The sequence below is a fragment of the Achroia grisella genome, unplaced genomic scaffold (assembly GCF_030625045.1).
Source record: "Achroia grisella isolate CSIRO2021 unplaced genomic scaffold, CSIRO_AGI_Agris_v1 utg642, whole genome shotgun sequence".
In the NCBI taxonomy this organism is placed as follows: domain Eukaryota; kingdom Metazoa; phylum Arthropoda; class Insecta; order Lepidoptera; family Pyralidae; genus Achroia; species Achroia grisella.
Window position 1 is genome coordinate 4401969 of NW_026712979.1, and position 22366 is coordinate 4424334.

The following is a 22366-nucleotide window of genomic DNA, read 5'->3' on the forward strand; positions in this document are numbered from 1 at the left end:
TGATCAATTTATTTCGTAATTTGTATATAATGATATGATTTCTGTACAATTTACATATGTCATCAACTAGATTCAAGTCAACTAGATAATTTTATGAGTATCTTAATTTTAGGAAGGTAGTGGCTTAATAATTTACAATAAACGCAGATAAAGCTGTACAGTAAATAGTTGACTTAATTATTTAATTGTTCTTAATTTATACAAAATAGTCATATACATTATAGAATTGGAATATTAATAATAAATCTAACAATTACTTATTCTTAGGCAATATCTTTTTACATTTTACGAAGCTTATAAAATAGAACAAAAATCATTTAGGAGTTTTAAACGGAGTTCGTCTCCCTTGGTATAAGCATATCACTATATTTTTTTATACAAAATCAGTCTCCTACTATTTGTTAGCGAGCTATATCGCACGACAAATGCGACGCTACTAAAAATCAACTAATGATTGATAAATTTCATTAACACCGGCAGTATGCGATGGACGTTCAGTACTGGACACTTGGGCAAAGTTCAACAATAGTATATCGTATAAATTAAATTCATCACACCTATAGGTTTGCCGTGTGAACCAATTGTTTAAGCTAACTAACTCTAAGCTATTATACTCCTTCAAATCAAAGCACACTTGAGTGTTTCACAGCCTTACTACAGTCGTTCCAAGCTCTCACACAATTAATAAATTTGTTACAGTCTGTCCTTATAGGCTTAGGAATGACAATAATTAGGTTAAATAGCTACCGTTACTCGTCCAACACCATCTCACTTCTTATTATAATAAGCATTTTCTCAACATTATAGAAATTCACATATAATAAAATAACTAATAAATTCATTAGGTATGTAATATTTGACACTTATTCAATTGTATTTAATTTAATGTAAACATAATTTACACATGAAAGTTTATTCAAATAATACATTGTTTAAGAATAATAATAATAATAATATGGTCAATAAATATTTACTCGAAACTTCATGGTTTTAACCTGGAAATCCAGTGTATTCAACAAACACAAGATAATTGTAAGAAGTCGATAGAATATTAACTATAAAAGAGCATTTTGCTTTATAATCTATCACAGATCACTCGATACATTCGGAGTGCTTTTAAAATACATGGAATGGTTTTTATCAGTGGAACTAATGCTATATATCGTACACATGAGAATGCGTCGAGCAACCCCACCTATAATAAGTACAGTCATTTACTGCAATAGAAATAAAAAGATTCAATTTGAAAACACCTTCCTATAGAGCGCTTGTCTCTAAGCGTAATGGTCGTGAGTGTATAATAAAAAGATGTTCAATTGACTCGGCAATAAAATAATATATTATAGCATAAATGTTTGTTCTCAAACATCCTTTCATTTCTAATGCAGGTTAAAGACCATAGTGAGAGAAAACCACATTAAGGAGCCAGCGAGTCGCTATCATATTCTTTGATAGCTGTATCGTTATCCGCTGACGGTATCTGCTCGCCATAATTCATGCTCTCAAAATATTGCTGCGGTTTACCGTTCCATAACGAATCTTCGCCGTGCGAGTTGATCGATTTCAACGTTTTGTCGATCGAATTCGCGTTCTCGTAGAGTATCGACTTGGTGAGCTCTAGAGCTAAGTTCTGGGGCGTCTCGTATGCGAGCCGGTAATCCAGAAGTAGGTCGGCAGGCAGCGGACGAGAGCGTATAGCGTGCGTGTGTAGTCGCGAGAACAACGGGGCCAGACGTTCCGTGCGAGCCAGGTATTCCGCCACGAGGGGCGCTCGGGGGTCACTGCGGGGGTCACCGCGGAGATCACTGCCGGGATCACCAGCTAGATCACCGCACTGCACCTCCGCATCCACCTGGCCAGATTTCTGCCAAAATTCCCAACAATCATTACGTAGCTCTAGTCCGCCGCTACGCTGATTGATTCACATGTGATCAACATGTCACTTTTTATATATGAACTATCTCTGCAACTGTGAATATGGAGTCGTTCTCCGGAAGACATGTTGATGGCATATGGCGTAGCACCAGACTTAAACACTCGATAAATAAATACTAGTGCACTGGAACCCACTTAGCATTGTATATATCGAACAGAAACTATATTTATTGAGTGTTGTTCATAATACACAAATTTGTCTACTTTAAGCGACTATTAGGGAAATGTAAGCTGCAGATATAAGTAAATACAATTTTTTCAGTACTTAAGTTTAAAAAATCTGCATTCAATATATAACATTTGAATAATAAATTATGCTATCAAATTCTTGTTAAGTTAAAGCAGAAATGTATATCCATTAGCAGTATTAAAAAAGCAAATTCAATTTAATTCAAAGTACTACTTTTCAATTAGCTTATAATTTTATTTTTAAAAGATTTATTAATAAAGAGATATATTTCCGTATGTGATTAAGGATTGTGTAAGTGCATCAACCATTGTTAGGACCTACAGGTGGGTCTGATTTTCCAACAGTGCGCATAGATAGCCATGTGGGAGTTTTAAATATTGTTTTGTGTTTAGCCAATTTAATTGCCATTATGCCACTATGTCAAAATACAAAAATAATAACAAACATAAAATAAGAAATAAATAAAATTAGAGCAAACACTTTTCACACCATTGTGTTAACTAACTAATGTGACAATTAATCTAGTGTCAGTGTGATCTTATTAATGGTATTGTATTTTGTTTTCCACTTACCAAAACAATGTGGCCTTATAATGTTCTCTTTTATGTCACTGAGTGTGTAAAACAATTCTAGAAATTGAAATGGAGTTGAGGATTAATATAATTTGTATTAATAGACAGAACCCATGCCAAACAAAGCCATCGTGCATGAGACGAGTGTGAGACATGATTATAAGTTATGAAATGTCCATGCACTAATCCCATGTACGATAACTCTTACAAATAACAAGTACAATATTAGTATGGGTATTTTGTGATAGGCATAAAAATCTATTATTACAATCACATTACTTATTCATTAGCAGCTATGAACAATATGCACAGAATATTCTTTATACATTATCTATAATACATTTACTTGAGATAGCTGTATCAGGTATTACTGGTGTCGTACGCAATGTACTATAGAACATTCGAGTAGAAATTATTATCAGCTACCAATACATAGTACTGAACAGATACGATTTTTAGGCCATCACTGTGTCTGTATGATCATTAGTAACAATGTGGACATATAAATTAGAAAGAGAACATGCTTCTACACTATGAACCGATACGATCTACAATGGAACTAAATAAAAACAACAGAACTACTGTCAAACCAATGTTATCGCAACAGGAGCGGAACTGAAGCGTAACGGAAATTAGATGAAAACAAAAACTTACGATCGACATAATGGCATGGTACTACGCGGGCGGCGGCGGCGGACCGACGACCAACTAAACATGAGAACGGTCACGGCGGTTCGTTAACGAGTCACTGGGTGCACTCTCACACGGTGGGTTTAGCACTCGGGCACTGTTAGCGGCTACGAGCCGGAATCTTTAAAGAACCATGTATTCCAAAAGGAGCGGACGCGCACCTTGTCGTGGGGCGGCGAGCGGCGGACGGGCACCGCCGACTTGGGCGTCGACGTCGAGCTGCGGCTGCGCGCCGACGCGGCCGACCGAGCCGACCGCACCGAGTGCGCCGACGGCGGTCGGGGCGGCGCCGACGTCGCCGCTGACACCGGCGGCCGAGGCGCCGCGCCCTTGTGCGCCGTGTGCAGTGGAATACGGCTCGGCCGCGTGCTACGTCGCGGCGTCTCGGAGATCCGCGCCGACGTCTCCGAGTCGTCGCCCTCGTTCGCCTCGGGAATGTGCAGCGGCTCCATGTCGCGCATGCTGCTGTGCGCGTCCCGGCTGCGGTCGAAGCTCTCGCTCGTACTCCGCTGTTTGCCCTCGAGTTGCCTCACACGTGCGCGAGCGCCTTCCAATTCTATGTTTCTTTCCTCGAGCTATAACAGTTTAAATATACATTGTAAACGATATGTTACTTAATTTGAATTACGCCTTCGAATTGAGATAGAAAATGCTACATGAGAATTAACACAGTAACTGAGTACAATAATAATATAAACATGTAACGTACCCTGAATTTAAGGTCCTCATTGATGTCTTGCGAACGTTCTAGTCTCTCCAGTAACAGCGACCGATGCGCAGCCGCACGTTTTAGCCGCTCAAGTAACACCTGCAATATGCATATAAGTTATAAAAAAAGAAAGATAAGCATTATTAATACATAGAGTAAAGTAAATAGAACGGTGCAAAAACTAACATAAGGATGATGAGAATAAGCTGTAGTCTATCAAATAATAAAATATGTATGTATGCAAAGTAAACATTTCTTATGCAATTCCTATAAACATAATGTCAGGATTATTACAACAATAATATTAAGGTTTCTATAAAGATAAATAAGTATAAATCGCAAAAATAAATATAGTCTATAAGATATCTCTGAGATTTATAAAGCTTAAATTTAAATTAAAGTTATTTTTGTTAACTGTACAATAATGTAATGTAGGTAAATCGTACACTCTCAAGGGCAGGTCGTTTGGACGTCGCAAGTGTATTATTATCTACAAAATCTCGTAATTGCACGTAATCACTATAAATAATACGTATCGAAATAAGATATTACAATAATCATGATGTATTTCAAGTTACAAAATAACTTTTTCTATTATTTTATAACTATTCTACTTATTTTAGATGTGATAAATTAAGCATATGATCTTTAAATAATAACCGGCCAAAATACAAATGCTATCAAAACCTTTATGTCACAGGATGCTTTGAGCTAAAGTACCACTACCAGTATCACCTTCCACACATATGATCCAAGTTAGCTTATAGTTAGCGTATAGTTTACTAACATAATGCAAGATGTAATAATTTTGAAGCAAGCAATGTATTTAAAAAAAATTTTGGGCAATGACATCTACATGTTTGTTAGATGTAAAATGATTTTCAATACTGTCTCTCTGTCTACATTGCAGATAACAAATGTAGTATAAAGCGTGCTGAGAAAAACTATCAGACAATAAATATAAATTACTATAATCAAAACTTTACTACCAATTATATTATTAAAAATATGGCAACAAATAAGCCTTGGCTGAGAAATTATGTACAGCAATTAGAATGTAGTAACAATAACGGTAACAATTAAGTAATTGCATCAGATACAACCGTTGAAAGTTACAAGTTAATGAATCGTTGTGTCAAGGGGGAGATAAACGCAGAATTTGTGTACAGAATGAATGTGTCTTACTAAATCGTTTGAATACAGAATTTAACTGAACAGAAGGAACAGTGGCGCAAAGAAATAGGCTCGCAATCTGCAAAGGTTAATCGCATTATATACGTTCTGAGGTAAGTATAGTCAATCAACTATTCTGTCGGTTTAAAAAGCCGTGTAATAGACAAGGAGACATATTGTAATTTTTTTTTCTCCGAGTATATTTGCGGTCAGTCCTAAGATTATGAGCGAATGTATTCTGTGATACTGTCATGTAGAGTGGTTTCCGTTTGGGAACTTCTAGTGATCTGTATCCTAGACCTACTGCTGGTTAGATTCGCTTCTAGCATATTGTCATAATTTTTTTTTTAACTATGAAAAATAGCGAATAACTTTGAAGTATATGATGGAATGTGTTAATTGTGATAATATAATATTATAAACGCGTAACGTAACGTTTATGAATATGGATAGGCGGATGAACGTTTGTTATTCTTTCACGCAAAAACAACTGGACGGATTTTAATAAAACTTTACAGTTATTTATGATTACTGATACATTAGAATAACACATAGGATAAATGATTTTAAAAGACGTTAATTGGGCGAAATCTAATCGTAAATGTCAAGTAATGTCAAGTGTGTCAGGTGTGATGCGCAGTCGATGTTGTTGCCTCGGTGTCGTACCGTCGACCACAGTGTTCTACCTTTCACACCTGTAGTACGATACTACGGAATAGGATATTAGATACATCTAGACTAGGAGGTAACTAACAGCTGGAATTGAGTCATTAACAGTGAGTCACTTTTTATCATGATGAGGAAATACATGACTGGAAGGAATAGTGTTATTAGGCAGGCGTCAGCGGTGTTTCCAACATAGACGTTAATTTTTTTAATTTATAATTCGCCAGTACTTAGTTATTAAGGTAAAAATATGGGCCAAATTATAGTGATGCGAAATATATAAAAAAAATATACACATATGTACAAGTGAAAACACGGAATATACGAACATGCGTATGTACAATAAAGAGTTACTATATGCCTAGTAAACGAATATTTCATAAAAGCTTATTTTTTGTTTTAGTTGCAAACAAAAAAAAATCTTTTTAAGCTTAAGAACACAAAACGACGATAGATTTGAAACATAAAAAGCTACAGTAACAGCGAATGACATCAGTTGAATACCACATGAACAACACCGAGGGATTAGCTAACATAGCATATTATAAATGTCATTAAAGCATGACAATCTAACATTTAATAACAACATAAAAACAGCTCCTTAAATAATTTCCAACTAATAATATAACTGTCATAAACATACATTTTTAATGTGTTGAGAGACCGTTGACCTGAGCGGAGTGTTATGAAGAACTTTAATTTCAAATTTTACCCGTAAAACTAAAACCGGTATTAATTTCTATGTCCAAATCAAATCGAGTATTATTGATCGTTGAGTAAATATAACTCGATTAACTAAATCAGTTACATATGTCAAATGTACAAGAGGTATAATGACCGTAGTCAATTCCTATGAATATTACAACTCCAATTAGGAGGTGCAAATCGCAAACTTGACATTAGACGTTCACGGCTTGATTAGGCGTGGCCTTTCGAGAACGTATGTCAAGGTTCGATTCCGTAAACTCGAATTAACATTTGCTGAAATAATCGATGTTATTCAATACAACAAACTATTGTAACACGTATAATTTATGTAGCAATCAAATACATTCTCCATTGTAGGCACTGAACAGGTAACGCCAAAAAAATAAAATGAAAACAGCTCGCATATTTCCGCAATCAACCTGATACGTGACTGTGGTCATATACCAACTTGAAATACTTCTAAATGACTAGCTGTTTATTTACCGCATGTTTACCCGCACGAACTCCGTTATTTCCCATTCCTGTTGGAATTTAAGATAATCTTTCCTAGTAGGGACTGACACATTTTATAAATCATTTAAATTATCAAGTTTAAAACCCAGTATTTTGATTAGCAGTAAGTTACTTTGTATATGGATGGATTTCAACTTAGAAATTTACCTTTAGACAGATAAGACAGTGTCTGTAATGCACACATTAGGTTACAAAGAAATCCTTGATTACTTATGCAATAAGTACTTAATATATATCAATAAAAGTGCCCAAGACACTAGTAAAATGTGCATAATTATTATAATATGTATTATTATAATGTAACCTTGAAGTTATGTCGTTATTATACTAAATTACATTAAACAGAGAGAGCGCAAATAGACTTCCGGAGTATTAAGTATGTTACATGCAGTTAAGAAACACTAATTCATAAGGAAACTGATCGTTACTTATGATCAGTCAGAATAGGCCAAGGTTTATGACGCACTTATTATTGTTTTATAGAATCTCAGACAACTTAATCCGATAAAGTCAATAATTGTTAAAAGCGTTGTAAAAATATATTGCAATTAGGTATTCACTTGATTTTAAAGTAATAAACAGCAATAAATATTTTTTTGTAAACTATGAAAATAACTGCTTTTTATAAAATTGAATTGAATTGTTATATTTTTCTGGGATTTACAATGTTGCTTTTCATGTTTTTTTTTTCTTATTCATTGAATCGTCACAATTCGTCAAATATTATATTTCTTTAGCTTATAAAATTAATTAAAGAAACTCTTACGTTGCGTTGGCTAATAATTATTGAGTTGTCCAAGTCTTGTTAGTAGCACAGGCATCGCACAATGCTTAATGTTGGTGGTTGACTGGCCTCCGCCACACTCCATTAGCTTTATTTACTGTTCCGCGTAATTTTGCCGAAATCGCGGTTACGTAACCCAATAGACACAAACTCCTCGTTAGTGCAACGATTTGCTCTCAAGTCGCACGTACTACATTACCTCACTTGTTCTGCAATTAACCATCTCAGAAGACAAAAAATGGCCAAAACTGTATATTTAGTAAATTGCTCTTATGTAATATTTTAGGGTAATGACTCAACGTAATAAATACAGTCCTACATGTACAAACTTATCTCATTTCTGTTGAAGCTTACCTGGTAGGGGTCATCTTTCGAGTATAAGTAATTTAGCGTAAGCCGTTTGCTTTTCTACGTATTGTGGTAATTCGTCGTGTAAATATATAATGATGACAATTTGATATGTACATATACACACATGTGAAATATTCCCAATAAATCTATTTATCTTATTAGATTATAAATATAAATGAATAAATATATATAATCAATTTGTAATATAATTGAGTAGCTCTATAGCTAATAAACTTTATGGAGGACTATTCCTCCATAAAGTTTCCTCCATCTTATATTTACTTGTATTAAACCTAAATATAAGTAATACAAAATAATGCGTCCAAAACAACCGTGGTAATTGCATTGTTCTCAAAGTATTACTTGAGACCTATAAGAAATAAGACAATGAACACATTGGAAAACAAAGTTCTGAACACGCGAACGTGAGACAGATCGTATTCTTTTTTTGTTTGCTATATTTGCAACTAACAATTTAATCTGGAAAGCGATTCATTCAAAGCTTTACGGCATATGCGCTTCAGTAATTGTTTAAGTAGGTAATAATCTTAATAACATTATTTGAGTAAATGTATATTAGGCACTTTTTATAATTTTTAAATATATTGGAATTAGAACTGAACATACTAAATGCTGGCATCTATCAGATCTTCATTACTAATATTTATATTAACTATCTATGGAACTATCCCAGTACTTTTACTGGCAATTGTAATCTTAGAATGAACACCTGATCGGAAGTGTAAAGTAGAGAAACCGTAACAAAATACTCGAAACTAGAAATGAGATATAAATGCATTCGTTTTATTACGCTGTCTACGTGAATCAGCCTAAGTATTATAACCTTCCCACTGTCATAGAATAATAATACCCAGATATATGCGATCTGTAGACATTATACTCAAGATTTACTATGGCGATGTCTTGTGTCTGAAGCTCTTCAGCAAAATCACAACAAACTTCAAAATCTATACTAATATACAAACCGCTGAACTGACCTTAATGAAATTTAATATGAAGATAGATTGTATCATCGGGACGAGCATTGGCTATTCTATAATCATTTATAGAATAGCCAACAATATATATACACTATACTGCATAGTATAACTTTCATGAGTTATACAAATACTGTATATTTTTCTAACGATACTTATGTGATTTGCTCTCATTTGCGTTTCTCCCTGTCCCCCCTACAATACATGCGCTGCGAGAACAATATCCAACTGATTCTGTACAGTGGAGGTGAGGAACTGCCTCTGAAATTCGATGGGATTGTGCTCAAGGAGAATCGCCGCGAACTTCTTGGAGTGCGGCGTGCAGACGTGTGGTGTTCACGAGGTTTCGAGCGGAGCAGAGTCAGACTTTTCTAACAATTCTTACGTAAATTGCCCTCATTTGCGTTTCTCCCCATTCCTATACTCTACGTGCGTGAACAATACACACCTGATTCTGTACGGTGGAGGTGAGGAGTTGTCTCTGAAGTTCGATGGGATTGCTCTCGAGGAGAATCGCCGCGAACTTCTTGGAGTCCGGCGTGGAGACGCGTGGGGTCCGCGAGGGGGTTTCGAGTGCGGAGTCGAGTCGTCCGAGGGGAGTCGCGGGCGCGACGGCCGGCGGGGACGCCGCCGCCTCCGCCTCCAGCTGCGCCGCGCGGGCCAGCAGCGCGTCGCGCTCGCACCGCAACCGCTGCAGGTCGCCGCACTCTCCGCACTCACCTGGGGTGTTACATTTATTAATATATATATATATACTTCCTACTATATATTATACATAAGCAGTGTATACATATTATTTATTTTTAAACTTTCGCGTATACTGCTCATTATTAACATAGTTAACACAATCATTTTATGATAAATAAACATCCTATTTACCTCTCGACTTTCGATTAGGTTGCACTAGTTGTGGTCATGAGCTGACTTGACTTTTGTTTACCATTAAATTATAATCATATCATTCTTATTTTAATAATGCACAATGTTACGAAGACCCATAAATATAACAACGTTTACGAAATAACAGTAACAGAAAACGCTCAAATATCTATGTTTTATATCTATTGTACTTCAAAGGAAAAATATAAGAAAATGAAAATTATTAATTCGCATACAAAATTACATGGTACGGAGTTACAAATCGGTAGAAACTCTGTGAAAATTATAACCAACTATCTCTACATTTAATCACACAACACTTGACAATACAAAAGATGGATTTGATTTGTAGATTGTTTAATACCTCCTAGTCCATTAATCATATCAAGTACCTAACGTAATTCCATTGGATAACAAAATTACAGTTACAAGGAACAAATTGATAGGTATAATTAAATTGTCTCGCCAGTGACAACTACAGATAAAAAATATATCTGAAGTTCGTATTGTGTAGGATAGATTTATATTTCGATTACAACACTGAACACAATTTATTGTGTATATTTTTTATATAAATATTTATTATAATATGTGTATAAAAGTATAGGTAAACGATTATTTCTATATTATTAATTTCAAAAGCAAAATATCGAAACTTCATTTCATATGTAATTTTTGAGCTTGGTACATACATTATATGTACAAGAACAGTTCATTTTATATCAGGTACGTCGATAAACATTGCCAGTAGTAAACCTGGAATATTTCTTCATTTAACACTGTAAGCAAAAAGTTATCGTACATAAATAGTTACCTGATAGTGCACGTGCAAAAGACTCCTCGGCTGTATCAGCCGAATGTCTTTCATCCAATTCTCCTCGTAGCAGTTCGGCCTCGTCGCGTAACCGGACACCTTTGCGTTGTATGACATCCAAAAGCGGCCACAGTTCGTCCTCGAGAGGTCGCGTCCTGGACGCCGACGCGGACGCCGAGGCCGAGGACGAGTGCGCATCTTTTCCGCAAGAGGTCTCCGTGCTGAAGCCGGAGTCTTGCACAGAAGGCTGGGGCTTCGTTCGTGTTGTGTCTCCGCTACCTCCGGCAAGTTTTCTGCGTACTCGCACACCTGGCTCCCAGTCTCGGCGCGTGCCACTTGCGGGCGTTGATGGCGCCATCTTTGAGCGCAGGTTTGGGAATGTCTCGATGACGAGGTCGCGAAACTCGAGCAATGCGCCGACCTCATTCTGGAGTTCCTAACCGATGTTAAGAAAACATTATGCTTAGTATTTAGGGAAGGTAACCACACAGACGACATACATAGAGGTACAGATTGACAACCCAACCTTCTCAACAGGTATTACTGCAATATATATATATTGCATGTCAAAGTAATGGGAATAAATAGGCAGAAATTTTTAATAAGGATGATTGCAAGTATAAACTATACAGCTAAGTAAGTAAGAGACTACAAAAATATCCTATCAGAAAATAAATGTACAAATACACAATTCCAGTATCAAACCTACATATGGTGGTGTTGGCACGTTTAAACCCACCTAGCAAAATGTGGGAAATATTGCGTTCACCACCACGTCGATTGTTGACCATGCCTATAAACACCATTGGAATAATATCTATAAAGAATAGAATAGAATAGAATAGAATATTATAGACTGGTTAGGTATTAGTATTCACTGGCGTGAACTGATAGTGTAGTGAGAGAATACGAACGCACCTGTAGAGCGACGAGGGACTTAGCCTGCTCCGATATGAGGTAATGAAAGGGTCCGGGCGGCGAGCGCAATTGGATGCACTCCATGCCAGAGCCGCCCGAGCCCCCACTGGCACTGTCTGCACCTCCCGTCTGTAAACAAAGCAAACATTATATTAATTGTTGTAAAAGTTGTAATGTTGGTAAATTTATAATTGGTTGTAAATGTCCCATTCTAAAATAATGGGTGGGTCAGGCTTTTATAACGAGGGGTTGTGCCGCATTTATTTACTAACATGGATTAAGTAATTATTACTATCACAATGGACTATATTTTCTGAAATTAGGTATTTTTATACTAATCTAATTTTCTAATCTATAAATATAAATAAAGAAGGGATGTGTGTTTGTAATATTGAAATATTTAAATTTCATGTATATGAATATAAATACGGTACATATACTAAAATATCATTTTTTTACAATTTTTGTCTGTCTGTCTGTGTGTTCCGGCTAATCTCTGAAATAGTTGGATCGACATTGACGGGACTTTTTTTGGCAGATAGCTGATGTAATAAGGAGTAACTTAGGCTACTTTTATTTTAGAAAAATAAAATTAAATTCCACGCGCACGAAGTTGCGGGTACAGCTAGTACAAAATTATCTCATTTGTTAATTGAAAAATAGCTTGTGTACTGTTCTATTTATACATACTGTCAAGCTAAATGTCTAATAAACTTTTAGATATTGAATGGTTTTGCTCTCTCTCTCTCTCTCTCTCTGCAGTTTATGGTATTGTTATAGTCATAAAAATACTAGAACAGTTAGAATGGTTTCGTAAATTGTGTTAGCTTTTATTGTACAAATAAGAAGTACAATAAATTTTCATTCCCAAGCTAGAGACGTTTTGGCAGCAAAAGAGGTAAAGAAGGTAATAAACAATTTAGCTGTCACATTTATCATATTAGTAAGGATGCAATCAACAAAACACCTATTATTCATTTAGGCAACATGGTCCATGATATAAAATATTTCTAGATGGAGGCTAGGATAACACTGTTAGTTTGGGAATTGAGCCCTGTATAATAGACATAGAGTTCAATTTTCTGGAATTCATAAAAAAGACTGTTATATTCATTGCTGTTAGTTCCAAGAGCGGAACGCCCCGTTACGTAAATAATATACCGTGTTGTTGGTCCACTGACAGAATACATAAGTAATTACTTGTAGAATATACTTAATAACTTATTTAGATATATATTATTTATGTTTATCTTGTTACAAGTGAAACAAAAGAATTAGACAATAGTTAAAAATAAAGACGAGTTTGTCAATAGACAGTCAATTTACCGAACAATACCTTATACCTTATATCTCTCGATATTTTATTATAATTAAATATTAATATAATAAAATTAAATAATATTCTTGTTAATATTATAAATGCGAAAAATGATTATAGATTTTCAGAGAAATATGATCAAATGTTTACATATTTGTAATTTGTAAACGCCTCAGCAGCGTGACTGACTGGAATGAAATTTGATATACCCATATATCGTATTCCATAATATGAATTACTAAGAACACAAATATTTTATACCCTAATTCACACGAACTAGGTCATGCTATACAAGCTATATATACAAGTAATACATAAATCTAAATTTGTAATTTGCATATTTGATACGGCCAGGTACACTACTCGTAGTAATAGTAATCTTTGGAAATAATTGAGCAGATGAATTGCAGTAGTAATACCATAATTAATTTAATAGACTATATTTTAAGACTCAACATGCCACAATAAATGTAAATAATAGATTTATAAGTGTCAAACTATTTAATATTATGAGTTATTATTAAACGTCCTACAATTTTGAATTCGAATCCTGGCACGGTACATAACATACATTTGTATTCATTAGTATGATTATATGTATTGGTCTGGATGTTTTCTATGTACATACACATATGAACGTACTATATATTTACAATCTCAATCAATATGTACCTATGTATTTATATCAGTTATCTAGTACCTACAAGCTATACTTAGCTTGGGACTATACGGCACTGTGTTTATTATCCTGAGATATTGTTATTAATTAATTAAAAAAAAATAATGATATTGAACTAGTGTTATCCGCAACTACGTATGCGTGTTTCAGATATCACTTCCTATTGATGGTATCAAACAAAAAATTGTAACACTTTTACTACACGTGCTAGTAGTCATGTATTATCCATTATGTACACAAACATAAGTTATGTCTATTTTATATGCTGTAATATGTATAAAAATACTACATAAGCAAATGAGGAATTGTTATTCCATTTTCAAATATTACCCCGCGTATAGGGAACGTTGGTATGCCTGTTAAATGCGTACGTTAGTGCAAAACACATATTGGTCCCTAAATTAGATACTAGTAGTTTCGAGGAGGAAAACAGAAATAATGTCGTTGCTCAGCGTTAAATTGAGGCACGGTTGAGTGCGCGCGTCCGGGTTTGGGCGGCCACATTTCCTTCGCGACCATTGTGCGTGCTGTTGCGTTATAGAAATGTATTGCAAAATACTTATAAAAACGTACCATAAATAGTTTGTGTACCACTTATTCAAAACCCATATTAAATTGGTAAGTTTCGACGAAAAAACTCGGATTTGAGATACTCGAATAATGTCAAAATTTAATCAGTTTCATATCAAATTCCAAATAGGAAATTTAGTTTTGTTTAGTGGGTGTACGAGAAATAATGAATAACGAGATGACTACGAATATAAATGAATGGTTGAGGGAAACATTACGCCAACCCCAACTAACTAGAATAAGGAAGAAGCAGATGATGATGTTTATTGTAAGAAAATATGCACTACATATAATATTTATATTGTACAATATATTGTTTCCAAACCTATTAAGATACATTCTACATGTTTAATGATATATCTAATTGAAGCTCGTTAATATTTCTATTGACGAGACGGCGTCATAAATTTTAAATAACTATATCCGTGTTAGGTTGAAATATTTTTATTAGACATCACAATAAAGACCATCTGGACGGAAAGTAACATTTAATTTCACTTGGAAATTGGAAATCACTAGTTACCGGCACGATTGAGCTATAACGTTTACATTGACCGCAGTAAAATCGCTAGTTATTTCGATTTCTCAAATAATAGGGTGTTTAAAGCCAATCGTTTGTTTGAACCAGCGAGTGCTCTCATCTAGAATATGCAATTGTGATAATGAAATCTGTGAGATTATCTTTCAGTTTATTTATCTTTGAATTGAGTTTAAGAAAAAATAGCTGAAAGACAAAATTCTTCAGTTATCAGTGTAGTATGTTATGTAGCAAATAATAATATACGTAAAGTATTAATAAACAAATATTAAAGATACTGATGGAAAATGTGGGAAAACATGAGCGCCTCTGAAATTACGAATAAATGAAAACAATTCCAATAGATAGAAACTCAGCTACCCCTAAATAAAATTTCAATCTTTTATATACTTAATACTACATTATATGTTATGTGTCTTATAAACGTTCCAATACATTAATATTACAAGAAATTCCAAAACTTAAATTCTTATTTTCTAAAAAATAATGTTAATCATTTTGCGTCACTAGATTGTATTATCTACTTTAGTCTAAAAAGATATTATGATTAACAAGAAAAATACAATTTGAAGGTATCGTGTTATTATGACGATAAAATTTTATGATGACAATAATAACATAAAAGTACATATGCAACCGTCTCATTCATCTAATATAAATGAGAAAGTAACCCATAAAATTGTGGTTGTAAATTTTTATGTTATCATTTTATTGGCAATTTGGATACCTAATTTCTTTTAAAAAATAGGAATGGATACATAAGAAATGTTACTATCTTACTCAGGATATAGATAAAGATTAAATTTGCTTCCAGTCATCATTATCGCTTACTCACTTTCATACTTATTCACTCACAGCGAAATGCAAAATGAGATTACTCAATAAAATTGGATTAGATGATGACAAGTCCGAGTCTGACACAGTTAAAACACAAAGCATTACCACTCCCTTTAACAAAACGTTGAAAGTTTTTAGAAAAGGAAAGCACAAAATAAAACCTTACACCAATTTGCTCAGGCCAGAAGCTTAGAAATAAACGACTCAGTCTTCTACATATAAGGAAAATACCGTCCCATGATGCCATGGAACGCTAATAGAATGTTATGATTGTTGATGATACATAAGAAAACACAAAAAGAGACTTACGTGCATACTTATAGGTCTCTCTTGGGTGCGACACATTGCTAGTTGACTTTGGACACCAATAGATAAACAAGCCAAGCTTGTAAAGATTAATTACATCACAATCTAAAAATATTGACTCACTGTTATAAAAGTAAAGTGTACTTTAGCATGGCATCACATTCAAATAAATTAAATAGATATCACAATAAAGTAATTCTTTATAGAGCTCTTATATCAAACAAAGTAAAGGCGTATTTCACACTTAAAGGAAAATCAACGAATGAATATTATCGGAGTACAAATATAAGGAGGATGTACTGCTATTATCTATGTCAGGTATTTATAAAACAAACATATCAGTTGACAATCTACAGCCGTTATGACTTGGTCGTCATTATTAGGAAATCATAAATTGCCTACATAACAGCCTAATGAAATACTTGGACAAAGGTCCAGTGTAATAATGTCATCAACGAATGACGAGTGTTTTACAATCACCATATTAATCAGATTAGCATCGGTTATGCGATTTAAAAATATTGCACGACTATGGAAACGAGCCCACTTTTCAAGATATTAAACCGGTGTTCGAACAACTAAACAAAAACTTTAACGTTGAAACCGGTATCCGACAAGATAAGCTTGTTTACAATTTCTCATGTAATTATATTTTGTATCGAGCATGTAAGAATTCGAATCACGTTATATAGTATAAGCGAATCAATCACTAGCCACATCAAATATAATTGATGGCTGATTTATTGAAATAGACAGAATCTGCACAGATTTTTTCTGTGTAGATCCTCTTTTCTTGTGATACTAAGAAATTATTAAAAAACACGTAATGCATGATAAGGGATCCTTTATGTAGAATATCTAGTTTGTAGGATAATAACTATTCCGATATATATATTACAATTGAAGAAATAGACGGATGCATAATTACACCTTTTGATTTCTATCAGGCTGTAATGGAAAACTTAAATTACAAAAGCTAGCTGTCCTAATCAAGAAAGAGGACTGAATGCAGGTAAGACTGGAAGGAAAACACGCTATCAGATGATATTCTGTTATTGGGATGCTAATCCCAATAATGATCTGACCGATTAAGACGAAAGTATTCATTAAACTGAATAAATTTCTAACGTAAACTGAAAGATCAACATAAAATTACTTGCATTGGACAATGGATTACAAGTATTATTCATAATTACTATTCTATTGTAAACAATATATATTCTTCACTGTCACATGGACTTGTGTATAATTATTTACCATAGAGAAAGTGATGTAAAGATAGATAAGTATATGGAAACTTAAGGAAGTAATAAATTCCTAAATATTACGTCCCTTAATTTTAGCTTCATATCTATTTTGCCTTAATTATTGATTCCACTCGCGACACTATAGTTGTCCCTCAATAGCGAAAGTATAATACTGTTGGGTATTATTACATTATGTTGACAATTTCGCAATATGTAATTATGCAAATTACATAACTAGTTATTGATTACTTTTAATATTTAGTATTATACGAATCATTCTGTATACATCCTAATGCATTATTTCATAAAGCCATATGCTTTCTAGATGAATATCTAGTAACCTAAAGCTGAAGTAATTCATTCTATTCCTTGGTAAAAAAATATTGTAGATGAAAAACAGGCTCTCATATTCTTAAAGATCCTATTTTTATACGGTATGTTTCGTTTAAAAAAGATATAAAATTTTATATCAATGATATTGTAAATATGCGGATGTGACTAGATGATGAAAAGTTGCATGAATATTGTATTGAATACAAAACAATATAGTGCGTAGGCAGCATACACATAGGTTATTTGGTGGTAGACTTCGTCGACATTAGCTGACAGCTGTGGGAGAGCCCGAAATCGATACATTAAGTGTTTATCAATGTAGAGTATTGTAAACAAAGAAAATATACGAATAAGAGTAAATAGATCGGTGTAACCTGGATAGTGACGCAGATAACCTGAAGGGAAAGTAGGTACACGACTTTATAATAACAATAAATCACAAAGTAATAAACAATGTCGTGCTATGTTTATGTAATTAATACAGCCTAATAATTAAAGTGAATTAATTATTTTAAATTGAGTAATTTTATAGTGCCACTTATTTAACAGAATGGAATTATTTTGTATAAAATTTTATAATCTTGTTGATGTTGAGGTAGATTGTATGAATTTTGTCATATGACGCAGCGAACATGACCAATAAGGAAATGACGACATGTTTTGAATTTCTATTTCGTAATGTAAATTTTATTACTATATCAGCAAAATGATTATTAATATAGACTGTTACGTATATCATCTGTCAGGAAGTGCCTAAATCTATCTATCTATCTAAACATAGTCTGAATTCTTCCATCTTCCGTGTTTATTTTCCTTAAGTATAATGTATTGAACTAGGAAGTAGGTACCTACTTTTTGTTTATCACACCTGTTTCGTGACTGTGCAGCTATACTAGAAGATGCGTGGCTGCGAAACGGGATGTATCAACACGTTCATTACAACGATCAATAATACGACGAAAATCATAATAATACAGACGATAATATTTAAAGTTAACAAGTAATATTCAAGACGACTCATAAATTACTTAATAAAGGAAATTATATAATTTTCTACCTAACATAATAGTAATTTTATGCAAGCAAATATAATCTGGAATGAAATGCTTGGAAAGCACATAAAAATTGTAAAACGGATCAATAATTTTCGACACTTATTAATCGGTCGTGTTACGAGCGTACTTGTAACAAGAAAATCCGGCTTTACATATTAATAGAAATTTACATAACCCAGATACAACTAACACATAATGAACCAATGTACGCATCAAACCACTGGTTTAAAAAAAAAAGTATATATATTAAATTACAGGTTTTCAATTCGTTATTAACCTAGACTAGTTGTGTCGACAATGGTGTACGAGAAAGCGTGCTGCGTCCGTAATTACCGGGTTCCAGTGGCAGTTGACAAACCATGGCAAAAAATAAACTTTTTATCCACTGCAGACACGACGACGTTTCGGTGGCGATTTCTCAGTTTCACTTTCTTTGATATTGCATTAGCAAGGTCGTTTAAAAAAACGGTGGTCCAGGACTCCATTTGTCCTAGATATTACAACGGAAATATAGGAATTCAGATGTATTTTTTGTTATTTTGTTTTTTGGCGGTAACTCTCATTATTTATGTAGATTTGTATACATTACCTTGATACATATTTAAGATTTTTTTTTAATTTTCAGTGCATACTATGTAAATCTCACTTTTACTGTTGTCTACGATCTTGTAATAGCCATGTTGGGTTAATAATGACAATAACAATTCACATAATGTATACTACCATTAACAACAATTAACTAAACGTTTCATACATTGTGTAGGATACACACACCGAATATAAGTGTGTGTGAGGAGAGCACGCAATATTCAAAACATGCGCTATTTTACCTGTGTCAAAAAACCGACACGCTTCGGCAAATTTTTACAATTCGCAATTCTGTCACACTTGTGAGTATGCATATTTAAGTACAAGTTAGTGAACGCCGTTATGTAAGTAATAATAGAGACGGATATGTATGCAAATTAGATATCGAAAAATGTCACAATGATGACGGTGCACAAAAAAACTTAACCAAAATGCCACATTTTATAATTAACATTCAACAAACTTCAACTATTGGCAAAGATATGCAAATCAAACTAAGGTAGGTCAGGTCTATTTAATTGACGGTAAATTTGACTTTTCCCAAGTGTCTGTACATTTATAAGTATTTCCACCTCCACCGTCGAATGACATACGAGTATAGCACTTACTCTGAGGTGAATGACCGCCATTAATAGACAGATATGTAAATTAGACATCGAAATATTTTGCTACGCTGACGATGCCCGAAGCCCAATATACTTCATTTTATCATTAACTGAAACTCATGTATTATAAACGATCACTAATGCGATACGACATTAAGCCACTCACATGATTAGGTGGAACTACCGGATCTGCCAATTGTTTATTTTCACTCGAGACGTAACAATATGTAAATTATGGAGCATAGAATTATGTGTACACGTTTGTACACTAGTTCATAATGGCGCTTTCATAAATAGACCTCGGTAGTGTAGAAAATGCTTTTTAAATAGCTCTTTATGTTATAGTTGTGGCGGTACTTTTCTCAGTCGCATCAAGGTAGGCCATGGTCTTATTGACGACTTGTCATTTCATTTTTTTTATTCATATTATGCCAAATTTTAATACATAGTTGGTTATTGCGTAAAAAGCCATCCAATTTACAAAGTAAATCCTCGAATGTATATAACGTCCTACGTGTCTTTAAACAATAGAACCTTATAATTATTTCATTAACATTCGGCAAACTAGAGATATTTTCTTTTGAGGTCACAGCGATGTAAGAAAGCCATATGCCAGTATTGTGTGATTTATTCTTGATAGAGATATCCACATAAAGTTGTGATCTTGACCCATACCGTATTATTTGTTTGTAGTCCGCAGTCAGTAGTATATCGCAGTACATAGCATGTAATATGGCCAACACCAAGTATTGTTTTAATATGATTTTACTCATTGGTATAAGCGTTGTTAAAAAACAACATTCATCCGAGTAGGAGAAGTAATAAGCTCACCTCCTGGTACGTTGTTTTTAAATATGTTGAATGTCACGTTCACCACAATTGCGAGAGTCAACAAATTCTACCTCTATGTTTCCCATCAGGAACATAATACTGCGTGTACTTTTGTAATGTGCCTTACATTACAAAAGTGCACGCAGTGAGAGATGTGCGTAAGGATTTGCCTTTTATTTTAGTGTACAATTGTTTCTGTCTACTCAATAAGGCATGAAAATAGATGGCATAATTATCTACTTCAATCAATCAAAATAAATGAAACGTTGCGTTAAATGCGCGTCGTTTGATTGGACATGATAGCTATGATTGATATATCACGTAGTATATCAAGAAAGTATGCAAACTGAAGGACACACGATTACGTGTGTAGCAACTGTTGTTTTCATGTACGAATTACGAATATTATCATAAATATTTATGGCCAGTAAAGTTAACGTAAAGAATTTTAATATTGTGAAAGAAATAAAAATAGCTATTTGCTTTCTAACAATGTAACATAATTCAAAAATAAAAAATCTGTATTCTGAAGATTTTTATTCTACAATAAGTAGAGATTTTTTTAATAGTCGTTAGTCGTCATAACTTATTAGGGCCCTAATACTTTTTGTGTTTGGCAATCTAGCTGACGACGGTCCAACTGATAAAAAGTAGTAATCGTCCCTCAGTACACATGAAACGTACCACGGACATCACAAAATATATTGGCACATGCGTTACCACTTGACAAAAATGTATGTGGTATGGTTGTTATGAAATGATAGGAGCTACGAATATATCTCATAAATACCGCTGGATATTTATAAAACCCTATAAACATTGCATTAGATAATGACCCTCAACACTAAACTGCGTACGCAATAGCAAACTTTAATGAACCTTTTTTATGCTTACCATTATATTAAGCGCACGGTCGTTTATTTATTTTAATAATAACGGCAATCTGTTACATAAAAAACCTATAAAGAATTTCTTATTAGAAAAAAGTTACTTGCTCAGCATAAAAACACATGTATAGATACAGATTGCAACAGACCCCAAGCTTAGTCATCGTACCATCTACATACAACATTTCGTATATGGCAATGCAGAGGTCATTCACAAATATTACGCAAGAACAACTGCGCTCTGAGTATAATCAGACAGTGACGAGTGGCGTCGACGCGGTCAAGCGCGAATGGAATTTTTATACCCATAAATTCCAAGTTAACTATTTCGAAAAACTGTTCTAAGATTGAATTGACAATATTAGATGTGACAAACTTTAAAATACGCCATCAAAGATATGACAAACTTGTCTATTTTTTTAGTCAATTTTAGTAAACACGGTATAAACTTTTCATCTTTAGAAAGGGCGATGTATGGAGAGTAGTAAGTACCATGGGTAAATAGTATATTGTTTGAAGTGCATGGTGCTTCATGTCAATAGGTCACGGTCTTCATTAGCATTCACAGCCGTATAAAAAAACAATGGTGTCATACAAATGACATTATAATTCAGAACCGTAAAAAATACTATACCAACTATTGTACATGAGTAACATTTTAAATATGTTGGT

General features: G+C 33.9%; 1 protein-coding gene across 1 annotated transcript in view; it reads right to left on the minus strand.

The window, feature by feature from the left end:
* Positions 1 to 7: 7 nt before the first annotated feature.
* LOC131849457 (uncharacterized) overlaps positions 8 to 22366 on the minus strand; it is an 86884-nt gene continuing 64525 nt past the window's right edge. The window contains exons 2-7 of the mRNA XM_059199537.1: positions 11901 to 12029; positions 10983 to 11418; positions 9738 to 10009; positions 4097 to 4195; positions 3549 to 3962; positions 8 to 1864 (exon numbers count right to left, since the gene is read on the minus strand). Of these exons, the coding sequence (XP_059055520.1) occupies positions 1418 to 1864; positions 3549 to 3962; positions 4097 to 4195; positions 9738 to 10009; positions 10983 to 11418; positions 11901 to 12029 (1797 nt within the window). The 3' untranslated portion in view covers positions 8 to 1417. The remainder of the gene's footprint in view (positions 1865 to 3548; positions 3963 to 4096; positions 4196 to 9737; positions 10010 to 10982; positions 11419 to 11900; positions 12030 to 22366) is intronic.